Source organism: Sinocyclocheilus rhinocerous, unplaced genomic scaffold (genome assembly GCF_001515625.1).
Source record: "Sinocyclocheilus rhinocerous isolate Xijiao unplaced genomic scaffold, SAMN03320098_v1.1 scaffold1078, whole genome shotgun sequence".
Lineage (NCBI taxonomy): Eukaryota > Metazoa > Chordata > Actinopteri > Cypriniformes > Cyprinidae > Sinocyclocheilus > Sinocyclocheilus rhinocerous.
The window spans coordinates 190,415-202,968 of record NW_015649572.1 but is presented as its reverse complement, the minus strand read 5'-3'; the positions used below and the strand labels follow the sequence as shown (position 1 = coordinate 202,968).

The following is a 12,554-nucleotide window of genomic DNA, read 5'->3' as shown; positions in this document are numbered from 1 at the left end:
TGTGTGTGTGTGTGTGTGTGTGTGTATACAGTGGGTACGGAAAGTATTCAGACCCCCTTAAATTTTTCACTTTTTGTTATATTGCAGCCATTTGCTAAAATCATTTAAGTTAATTTTTTTTCCTCATTAATGTACACATAGCACCCCATATTGACAGAAAAACACAGAATTGTTGACATTTTTGCAGATTTATTCAAAAAGAAAAACTGAAATATCACATGGTCTTAAGTATTCAGACCCTTTGCTGTGACACTCATATATTTAACTCAGGTGCTGTCCATTTGTTCTGATCATCCTTGAGATGGTTCTACACCTTCATTTGAGTCCAGCTGTGTTTGATTATACTGATTGGACTTGATTAGGAAAGCCACACACCTGTCTATATAAGACCTTACAGCTCACAGTGCATGTCAGAGCAAATGAGAATCATGAGGTCAAAGGAATTGCCTGAAGAGCTCAGAGACAGAATTGTGGCAAGGCACAGATCTGGCCAAGGTTACAAAAAAATTTCTGTTGCACTTAAGGTTCCTAAGAGCACAGTGGCCTCCATAATCCTTAAATGGAAGACGTTTGGGACGGCCAGAACCCTTCCTAGAGCTGGCCGTCCGGCCAAACTGAGCTATCGGGGGAGAAGAGCCTTGGTGAGAGAGGTAAAGAAGAACCCAAAGATCACTGTGGCTGAGCTCCAGAGATGCAGTCGGGAGATGGGAGAAAGTTGTAGAAAGTCAACTATCACTGCAGCCCTCCACCAGTCGGGGCTTTATGGCAGAGTGGCCCGACGGAAGCCTCTCCTCAGTTCAAGACACATGAAAGCCCGCATGGAGTTTGCTAAAAAAACACCTGAAGGACTCCAAGATGGTGAGAAATAAGATTCTCTGGTCTGATGAGACCAAGATAGAACTTTTTGGCCTTAATTCTAAGCGGTATGTGTGGAGAAAACCAGGCACCTGTCCAATACAGTCCCAACAGTGAAGCATGGTGGTGGCAGCATCATGCTGTGGGGTTGTTTTTCAGCTGCAGGGACAGGACGACTGGTTGCAATCGAGGGAAAGTTGAATGCGGCCAAGTACAGGGATATCCTGGATGAAAACCTTCTCCAGAGTGCTCAGGACCTCAGACTGGGCCGAAGGTTTACCTTCCAACAAGACAATGACCCTAAGCACACAGCTAAAATAACGAAGGAGTGGCTTCACAACAACTCTGTGACTGTTCTTGAATGGCCCAGCCAGAGCCCTGACTTAAACCCAATTGAGCATCTCTGGAGAGACCTAAAGATGGCTGTCCACCAACGTTTACCATCCAACCTGGCAGAACTGGAGAGGATCTGCAAGGAGGAATGGCGGAGGATCCCCAAATCCAGGTGTGAAAAACTTGTTGCATCTTTCCCAAAAGGGTCATGGCTGTATTAGATCAAAAGGGTGCTTCTACTAAATATTGAGCAAAGGGTCTGAATACTTAGGACCATGTGATATTTCTGTTTTTCTTTTTTAATAAATCTGCAAAAATGTCAACAATTCTGTGTTTTTCTGTCAATATGGGGTGCTGTGTGTACATTAATGAGGAAAAAAAATTAACTTAAATGATTTTAGCAAATGGCTGCAATATAACAAAGAGTGAAAAATTTAAGGGGGTCTGAATACTTTCCGTACCCACTGTACATAATAAATATACACAATACACACAACATATATTATGTAAACAAAGACTTTTATTTTGGATGCGATTAATCGCGATTAATTTATTTGACAGCACTAGATGCAAAACATATCAGAGGCTGGCTACGCTGTTCTTGTGATTTGAGTGTGCAATGTGAGTTGGACGTGAGATGCATTCAAATACTTCATCTGGTCATTATAACACTGTCATAGAAAAATACTGACTCGTTTGTGCTCCGTCCGTCACTTCATCTCTCTGGAATACAATAAATAATCTTATAGAAGAGTGGCTCTATGCACATATACAAATAAATACTGTACAGGAGAGGAACACGTCTGTCGCTCTGTATAACACCACTAAGCTGAAGATCTGCACAATCGCACATTACACAGCTGGAAGGAATCGTCTGTTGTTCGATCTGCTGCTGGAAGTGAAATAGAGAAGCATAAGTCACACATTTAACCTGGGAAGCCTGAATGAGGTCATTTCCTTCCTCCTCTGAGAAGTTCCCGTTCCTGCACAGGGTTCAGAGAGGGTTCGTCACACTTCCAGGCTCGGAATGAGAAATAAAAGCGGGTGATAAACGTATCGCTCGGGATCCTCTCGTTGGATCTATGAGATGCAGCAGCAGCTGTCACTCTTGGGATCCTCGTCTTCTATTGGCTGCATGAACCTCAGAAGGGGCGGGTCTCCGCTGGCAGGTGTGAAGTAAACTGCGCTGCCATTGGACGAGACCAGCGGCATGCGCGGATCCTCGGGGCTGGCTCTGGTCGAGCCGTTTCCCAGGTGGCCGTTGAGGACGGGATGGTCGAGGAGTTTGGCGGCGGCGCGCTGCTTCTTGAGTTCGGACAGTGTCTGTGCACGCTCTTTGGGCTTGGGCTCCTCGGCGGAGGGTGCGGGGTCAGGGGTCACGGGGTCAGCGGCCGGCGCTGGAGTGCTGGAGATGCAGCCGTTCTGTCCGCCGTCCTCCTTCAGGATCCCCGCTGCTCGAGGAGCGTCGTCGGGCTGCGTCTGCAAACAGGAAGTCAAAACATCGCCGCTGAAGAAACAGACGGAGTTCCTGTCTAACATCCAGATCTACAGTGAATCTGATTAAACTGCTTGATTCAAAGGGATTCGTGACCTTTTGGATCTTCTAAGTTGTGTGTATCTGGACTTTCAGTAACAGGACAGAAACTTTTATTATAAAACGGATAGTTCCGGTGCTTGATTCTGATTGGCTGAGCCGCGTTCGAAGCTGTTGTAAATGACTCTACAAAGTAACATACACCTTTGTTTACGTTTGTGTGTTGTTGGAACCACAACTGTTCCAACCACTTTGTTGGAACCACAACTGTTTCTGAGGAGCTACATTGTTTGGTGGAAGAATACTGTTTTTATTAATATCATTACACTTTATTTGCTCTGTTTTATTTTGTGAAACTGTACTACGTATATGGAATAACCGTTTTATAAAAGCAATAAGCCCCGTGAAGCCGTGGTTTACAGTGAATTTATAACAGCTAAGGGGGTTGTAGGCACTCTGCTTCGCATCGTGCCTAACAATGCCCCTTTGCTGTTATAAATTCACTGTAAACCACGGCTTATTGGGGCTTATTTCTTTAATTTCATGCTAGAGTATAAAATACTGTAGCATGTCTACTATATATATATATATATATATATATATACATATATATATATATAACAAATCATTGCATCACATTTTGAATTGATTTATTGACACAGTTCAGAGGAACTGATTTGTGAAAATTAATTACACTAGTTTAAAAGAGAGACATTTAAATATTAAAATTGAAAACAGTTATTTTAAATTATATTAATATTTCCACAATATTACTGTTTCTACTGTATTTTCATCAGATAAATACAGTCTTGGTGAGCATAAGATACTTCTACTTTTGAAAAGTATAGTGTATAATTTAAACATTTAATATATAGGCTAGTCATATTGTGTTATTGGAACCTCTAGACAACAAGAATTTGAGCCAGACGATATGAAGTTAGTTATATATGGGTTATTCATTTTTAGTTTTTTCACTGCAATCTAAAACTCATTGCAACTAGAGGTCATGTGTTTGGCATCTGTCTTGTATATCTCTCATTCTCCTGATTTCACTTCTACACAGGGATGAATTGGGTCAGAAGCCCAGTGTTTCATCTGGAAATGCTAAAGCCGGACACACTGACATTGACGGCTCACTCTTCCGTAACGGCACTAAAGCAGATGGTAAGAAAAAGCTGAAAAACGTTTTCAAGCCAACACTAATACGTATATTTACTGCCTGTTATCCACATGTAGACAAGCCCAATGTAGTGTGACATCTATATTTGTGAACTGCCAAACGGTGTATGTCACCTCAAATAAAGAGCTGACATATATTTGTGTGTATTCAGACTCCGATTCGGACAGCGAGCTCTCTGTGGATGAACACAGCAGCTCATACGCCTCCTCTCACTCGTCCGACAGCGAAGATGAAGACATGGACATGAAGCCAAAGTGGAATAATGAAAGACAACCACTACACAGCACTCCAAAGGGTACAAGAGAAGGTATTTTGCCTTCGGAATTGCATTAAAATATGGAAATCTGACATTGATGGATGCATTTACAAGTTAAGTGAAGTGTCAAATAACATTAACCCCTTCTTCTGTGTCTCAGTGGACACTGTGTCCAATCACGTGAGGCCTTACTGGCCGACTGAAGCCATGACAGCCAGTGACAGTGAAGATCCCGGAGGGGCAGAGAGACTGAGAGTGGAGACTAAAGTTAACGTGGAGCTCCATCAGGAAAATAAACTCAATCACACTGGAGAGACCACTCAGGACCAAGACCACCCAACAGCCTCCATCCAAGCCAACAGCAACCACCAGCCTGAACAGAGGAAGGGTGAGAGTTAATTAACATCAAGTCAAATTGTGATTTGATGTTGCCTCTGTGTTGTACATTCTACATATATACTAATATTCCCATGTACTTTCTCCTCATAGGGATTCTAAAGAATAAGATCACATATCCTCCTCCACTGACAGACAAAAACATGAAAAACAAACTTAGGGAGAAGTTATCGGACTACAACCCACCCACCATCTCCTCCAGAGCGCCCTCTATAGCCTCTAATGATGGGGGCAATGGTCACAATGTCCTAAACAAGCCCCCTCATCGGCTGGCCGTCCCACCACGAGAGCAGCAGAACGGCATGGCCATGAATCTGAGATCAGGGACCGTTAACGGCGGCAACCAGTCAGACTCTGAGTAAGACACCTTTCTGTCGTGCATCTTGTTTCACTCAAACCTTTTTTTATTTATTTATTTATTATTATTTTATCCATTACAAAAATTAAAGCATTATTTTAGTAGTAGAATTTTGTCCAGATCATATTTCACGCAGAATTCAATATAAAACATGGTAGCTTTTTACAATTGGGCCTCATTTGTTAATATTTGTTAACTACATTATTTATGCCAGCATTTATTAATCTTAGTTCATATTAATTTGAACATTTGCCATTACATTTTCAAGAGCATAAGTTGTATCTGTTGACATGACAAAACAATGAACACATATTTTTATTAACTAATTTTAAAGGGATGGTTCAGCCAAAAATGAAAATTTCATCATTTACTCACCCTCATTTTGTTCCAAACCTATATGAGTTTCTTTCTTATATCGAACACAATAGAAGATATTTTGAAGAACCAAACAGTTGTTGGTCCCCATTGACTTCCATAGTAGGGAAAGAAATACTATGGAAGTCAATGGAGACCAACAACTGTTTGATTTACCAGCATTCTTTAAAATATCTTCTTTTATGTTTAGCATAAGAAAGAAACTCATACAGGTTTGGAACGACATGAGGGTGAGTAAAGGATTAACTATCCCTTTAACTATGTTTAAGAAATTCTGTGCGATATTGCTTACTCCAAATTCAGATGAGTTAATTCATTAATTACTGTTAACATATGAGACCATATTGCAAAATGTTACAAAAAAAAGAAATTACTCTGAATTTTATTGATAATAGCGATACTGAAGAAAGACTGATATCACTACTATTTTTTGTCACTTCAACTTGGTAGTGGTACCAAATATCTCTGCATTATATTTTTAAAAAGAAGATACAATAACACCTTTTCAAAATGAACTGCCATTTGTTTTTGCATGCTTTTGAAAAGTGAGCCCTCCAATTCTGTTCAGCTCTTTGTGTCTACTGAAGCATGTGTGTCGAAACAATGAACGTCTTCTTTACACCTGTTGTTCATGTGGCATGCGGCTGCTGTACTTGGCCCAAACACCCTTCTAACCCGCATGTATCCTCCTTCCTTTTCTCTCCCTTTCTGCTCACTACAGCGGCAGTAATGAAACATCAATCTGACCCAGCAGGAAACCTGAGGAACTTCTGCCCTCGTGAGGGGAGAATTTCAGCCCTTGACAGTGGGAGGAATGTGGAAAATGACGGTGGATTATCCAAAGACCCTCGCTATAGGTGCACCTTGCTCTCCAGCGTGTCCCTGGGGTCCAGGCTCCATCGGAAAACAGTATTACTGCAGACGTCTGCCTGTGAAACAAATGATAAGGAAAGAAAAGGGAATGTATGTAAATATGCAAGATGGGGTCAGCGAGGATATATGGAAACTGTGCCAAACCACTAGACGTGGGACTACAACCCTCCCAGCATGCCGAGCGGAAAGCTCTGACCGAGTGACAGGTGGACTTGAAGAGACACATGAGACTTTGTGTAATTTTGTACGTTTTAGCACTAGTGCTTCTTAAAGCTGTGCAAGTGTGGAACTGTGTAGAGATATTTTCTGATTATGAAAAGTAAATCACGGAATGCTGAAATTTTCACCAAGTGCCCGGCTCGGCCCGTCCTCATTGAGGAGATCCGTCTCGTAACTAATACCTTTCTGTGTAGATATATATTTCTTTGTTTGTTCTTTTGAAATTGTAAAATTTTAAGGTCATTTGTATATTGAAAAGCATTTTTAATAACATTTAATACAAGATCATTTTTTATCCAATGTGGTTAAATCAATAATGTTTTGTACTTGATTTGCAGAGTTAATAATTTGGGTTTCTATGGTGCTGTAGTCCCAAAACACAAGACTAAAAGTCTACTGTTCAACTTTGACAATATTCAGTGGCGATGTTTAATAACGTTCGAACTGTGAAGACATAGCCCTTAGACTCAAGGAAATGAAAATTGATGTTTTATTTTGTAATTAAATGATTCATATTCCAAAGAAACAGCAGAGAAAAAGACTGGCAGGTGTTTTAAATCATTTTTTCATAACAAAAGACACTGGATTTCTTATGACATAGCCGTATTTATTTTTTATGTTTTGAGACACTGGACAAAAATTGAAGCTGTAAAAATAAAAGCTCTCTGAATTTGTATTTTTGTTGTATAATATCTTGTCTTTTCTCATGCCAAGCACAAAATGTGAGGTGAAGTATAATATGATATACTAACACTTTTTTTTTTTTTTTTTAAGTTTAGCTATAAAGTGTAAAACTAAGTATTACGCATAACATATGCTCTATGTTTTACAATTGCACTACTCTACTGCTTTATATCTTGAGGCTATAGTGCTAGTATAGGCATAGTTCACAAATTAACCTTAATTGTGATTAAAGCAGTTAATCTGAGCCCTGACTGTCAATGTATTATTGCTTAATTCTATAATGGTATCTATTGAAGTATCTAATAAGACGCCAATATAAATGGGTTTTGATACTACATACCTCTGTGACATGCTCTTTATGTTAGCATAGCTTTAGTTGATGTATTATTTCAAAAGGCATCACAACTTTTTACACTAAAAAATTCTAAACAAAATCCTAACAAACTAATCGTCTTTTGTTGTGCAAGGAATTTTGGATAATATCAGCCCAAAAGGCATGCACAGATGCACGCTTCAAAAAGTCATCAGGAATTATAAAGCATCCAGGTATCTTTTGCACATTATTTTCTACTTACTGACTCTAATTGTGTATACTAGTTAGGATGGATACTATGCAAACTTCATCAGTAGGTCCATTTGAGTGCCTTTTGTGACTTACTTCACTCAGGCCTGCTTTCTGCCCTTTACCCTAAATTCCAGTATGAAGCTTTTACTGTCGCAGGTGACAGAGAGCAAGAATTCATCTTCAGCTGAGCTTGATTATCCTGAGTGCTCTTAACTGCCTCGCTTCAAAGGGCACATGAAATATTTACAACTGAGCTGAACTCACGCTCAGAATGAGAAAGAAAGAAAGAAAGTAACTAAGCCAAACCCTAATTCTAACCCTAACCATATAGTAAGTACATATAGTTAATTAATATTACTCAGTACTTAAATGTATAATTACACTGTAACAAGGACACCTTAAAATAAAGTGTAACCGCATTTGTCTACTCTCATGTGAGGTAGACTTCCCAACCTTCCCAGATTGAGTGAGCAGAAACAGAATTTCCAAATGGAATTCTTCTGTATAGTACGTGCAATTGCAGAGTGATACAAATAACTCTGCCAATCAAAATCGTGAACTAGAAATAACTTTTGTACACTAGCAAATTGCAATTTTTAAAAGAAGCATTACCATTACTCTGAAGGGTGAACTTGACCGTCAGCCTCCACATCACTGTCAAACCCCCCCCCACCCCACCCCCCCCTCTCAAAAGCAGATGCTGATGGCTTTTCAAGAGGGACTAGTCTTTCACAATCCACTGGTATGTAATGCATGTTTTTTACCATCCAATCACAGTCAGATCCCGTCCTACTTTTTTCTTCTTGAACAACAGATTTCACTTAGAAATATGTAATATTAGCGAAATAAGCTGGGTACATGAATTAAATGGGCTGCAAATCCCAAGTAATATGTATGAAAGAGCATTCCTCTGTTGTCAGGTCTGACACTGTTTGGGAAGAAATCTCATTTGGTGGATAGAGTTACAGCTTACTTTGAGCTGTCAGTCAGCTTAGTGCTGATAAACTTTGCCCTTTCCTGAAGTCTCACATACGCAATGCCATCAGAGACAGAGGTGTCTCTACTGGTGTCCAAGGTGTCCAAGTCACAACATCTAACTACTAGGGTGCCTCAGGGCTCAGTTCTTGGACCACTTCTCTTCTCTGTCTACATGGCATCACTAGGTTCTAGCTTGCTCTATTCTTTTTCTGTTTTCTTTTTATTTATTATATGATTTAAAAAAAACCTTGCTATGTGTACTGCATTAAGCTAACTGAGACTTGTTATAGCACTTGCTTATCATTGCTCTTTTGTTGATTTTGATTGCTTCCATTGTCCTCATTTGTAAGTCGCTTTGGATAAAAGTGTCTGCTAAATGTCTAAATTTAAATGTAATGTAAATATATATGATCATGTCAGTCTTTTCCTTGCCCCAAAATTCAGAAAATATTTATGAAGTTCAAAAATATTTGTCTGCTGTCATGTAAGAAATGTATATTTAAACTTTTTTTTAAGTCCGAAGTCCAGCTAATTAAATATAAATGTAAACTGTCTAAAATATATGATTTATATGTCTGTCTAAATCCATATTTTTGTTATGAAATTCTAGATGGCGCAATCCAATAGGTTTCTTTTAGTATCAGCAGCCTATGAGCTTGCTGCTCAACATTCAATTATTCTTGGCTAGTGCTTGCTGTAGCAGAAACCCTCCACCTTCCCCAGCTCCACCTGTATAGGTCAGCTACATGGTAATGTCATGTATGTTATATATGGGAGTTATTTCATATATGTTATACTGTATGTGCAGCAGCAGTATTGCTTAGATGCTCGCAGCAGCATGTCTGTGGTTGTATTGGCAGTAGCAAGTCTCAGTACTTGCTCTGCCGCAGCAGCAGCGTAGCAGATCTATTCCGCCAAGACCAGACACATTAACATTGCCATGTATATTACCATGCAAAACCCTCAGAGAGTTGACAGAATTAAACATATGAGAAATGTAATATTTACAGTTTTGCATGTAAATTTTGTAAATATTATTTTGTAAAAAAAAGAGAGCGAGAAGGGGGATTTAGAAGATTAGCCGTGAATTATTGAATAAAACATGTTTTTCTACAATGATAATGGTGAGGCAATGTGTCATGCTTTGGGGTAAGCTGTGCTTAACCAGTTGTACAGTATTATACTGTAGCTTTCATTCAGTTGATAGCAGACACGCTGAAATAATATTACGTATATTAGTTTTACCTTTGTTTTATCTCATTTATTCTTGCCAGAGGACAGCCACTTATCTCATGTACTTCAAACCTCAGAAAGAGAAAACTCAGGGTGACTTGTGCTCCAGTAGTTGTTAATTCCTGAATAGTCCTCACAGAATAATATGCATTTATTCTTGCCAGAGGACAGCCACTTATCTCATGTACTTCAACACTCAGAAAGAGAAAACTCAGGGTGACTTGTGCTCCAGTAGTTGTTAATTCCTGAATAGTCCTCACAGAATAATATGTTTTTTTTAAAGACACAGTCAGTCTAAACAGCTAAACAGCTGAGATACGTATTACATCTGCTTCGATACTTGATGATGAAAATGCTACTTGTTTTGTGAGGCTGTTTCACCTCCGTTTAGCGCCGTCTACTGGCAAATCAGTTACCTAGCTGATATGTTTGATTATCATCTCATGGTCGTCAAAAGGCTTTAAGCAGGATAATTAATGATCATTTTGCTACTGTTTGTCTTCATACCTTGGTAAAACATGTTTTTGTTCTATAAGTTTCCTGTCCTTTTAGTTACTGGTGTCTCAGAAGTATTTCTGTCACCCTTTCCAAAGTCTTAATCATGTGCTCTTGATTTTGAGGCATCTCTGAACCATAAACATGGTCACAACAACTGCAGTCTTGGTCTGGGTCTTATGGTCTCTGGCAAGACTGTAAGCTACTTATAATGTACTAAAGGTAATAATTACCACAGCCACTACTTAGCGTGGTATCTTTTTTCCCGCCCTGTGTACCCTGTTGAAAAAAACAGCATATGCTGGTTAGGTATGTTTTGATGCTGGGATGTTGGTGGCGTCAAAACATACCTAACCAGCATATGCTGTTTTTTTCAACAGGGTAATAGGAGATTTTTTTTATTATTATTATTTAAAAATCCTTAAACCAACAGGTCTTAGTCTGAATCTGGTCCTCAAAAGTAGATCATGGGAGGGACTCCTTTTTCAAGAACTTTATATAATATCTGTTAATTATTCTAAGTGAACTCTGATGTACTTTTTGAATTAACTCTAAATGATACAGTCTCTAATCTGTTACTGAAAAACTCAGTTTAAAGGGTTAATGATAGGTTTTGTATAGTTTGATAAGATAATTAGCCTTCAGGAATGATTTATTGCGTAAAGAAACCTAGTATTAAACTAGGTTATTAAAAAAAAAAATTAACAAGGCTTGTTGGATCTTGCGTAATTCACGGTTTCATGAGAATTAAATATGCGACAGAAATCAAAAGTCGGTCATGAAGCAAAGCAGCAAACAAATGATGTGATTAAAATAACAAACGTTTTACAATAAACATCTCTTATAGTATCTGGCGCCATCTAGCGGTAAAGCAACACATATAGCTGAGTTTGACATTTATAATAAAGACGTTGAACGTGTTCTTGTTGGGTTGGTAACTTTTCATAAGGCATTGCTTTCCTTTATATTCTGACTAACCAAAAGTGATTGATTTACCTTTGCTTTGCATACAGTGTAATCTTATCAGTAGAATATGTGAATAATGTTTAAAAGGAGATTATTTACTAAATCTAGCAGTCAAAGGTCACGAGCCTGATCCATGAAAAGAGTTTGAGAGTTCCACACACGGTCACAGAGAGTCACACTTGAAAAATGTAAGTAAAACTCTGTCATATAACATTTTTTTTTTTTTTTTGCTGTTTATACTTATGTATTTTTGAAAATATTTACTTCAGCTATTGTTGCAATAATAACAATTAAAATGACAAAGAATCTAAAAATGTCAAACACGTTTTCCATTGATTTATTTTATTGTGATTTTATAACAGTAACTAGGGTGTTTTGCCTGAACTCCCATTATTTTTTACAGACAGAATAAATTAGTTTAGCATATACCCTTTTATTTTTAATGGTTAAAATATATCTAATTTCACTTCAATTAAGTCATCTATTTTATTAGTCATGTTGAATAGTAATCACAGTTTTAAAAGATCATTATAATTGAGAGAATATATGAAATATTACAGCAGTTCAAAAAGTGTTTATGGTTTATTTGTTTAACATATTATTATTATTATTATTAGTAGTAGTAGTATTGTTGTTGTTGTTAATGTTGTTGTTGCTGTTTTGCAATCAGCCATGATTCATTTTTCCGATAATTGGAAGTGTAAATAAATAAATAAAATAACAGCTCTCATTAATCTACTGATATGAATTGAGTCTCTGTCTCAAATATAAATATATATTTAAAGTAAAATGTATTTATTGGTGTAAAATTATATTACGAGGGAAAAAAATATTGAACCTTTGAAGTATTCACCGACAATCACTCTAGTTCAATAGTTAATGTACAATATTAAATACAAACACAAATATTACATTTTATATAGTCAGTCATTTAATATATGAGTATCCGAAGTCCATAAAGCTGCATGCAATATGAATTAAATAATGATAATAAAATAATAATAATAATAATAGTTAAAAAAGTAAGTTAATAAATAAATAAATAAGGTTATTTATCATCTACATATGGAAGCCCGTTTTCGCCACTGAATACTCACAATTGCGAGCTATAAAGTCAGAATTGTGAGATATAAAGTTACAATTGCGAGATATAAAGTCACAATCACGAGATATAAAGTCACAATCGCAATTCTGACTTTTTTTCTCGCAAGTGCGAGTTTATATCTCGCAATTCTGACTTTTTTTCTCAGAATT

The 12,554-nt window shown here is 37.7% G+C and overlaps 1 protein-coding gene across 3 annotated transcripts in view; it reads left to right on the top strand.

Moving 5' to 3' along the window:
• The window catches only part of celsr1a (cadherin EGF LAG seven-pass G-type receptor 1a), a 120,433-nt gene extending 113,401 nt beyond the window's left edge, over positions 1 to 7,032 (top strand). For 2 of the 3 annotated variants that reach the window (XM_016515584.1, XM_016515582.1), the window contains exons 31-35: positions 3,786 to 3,886; positions 4,054 to 4,209; positions 4,319 to 4,546; positions 4,648 to 4,912; positions 6,009 to 7,032. In XM_016515584.1, coding sequence (XP_016371070.1) covers positions 3,786 to 3,886; positions 4,054 to 4,209; positions 4,319 to 4,546; positions 4,648 to 4,912; positions 6,009 to 6,033 — 775 coding nt within the window. In that variant the 3' untranslated portion in view covers positions 6,034 to 7,032. The remainder of the gene's footprint in view (positions 1 to 3,785; positions 3,887 to 4,053; positions 4,210 to 4,318; positions 4,547 to 4,647; positions 4,913 to 6,008) is intronic. The other variant, XM_016515583.1, reaches the window with a different exon arrangement.
• Positions 7,033 to 12,554: the final 5,522 nt, after the last annotated feature.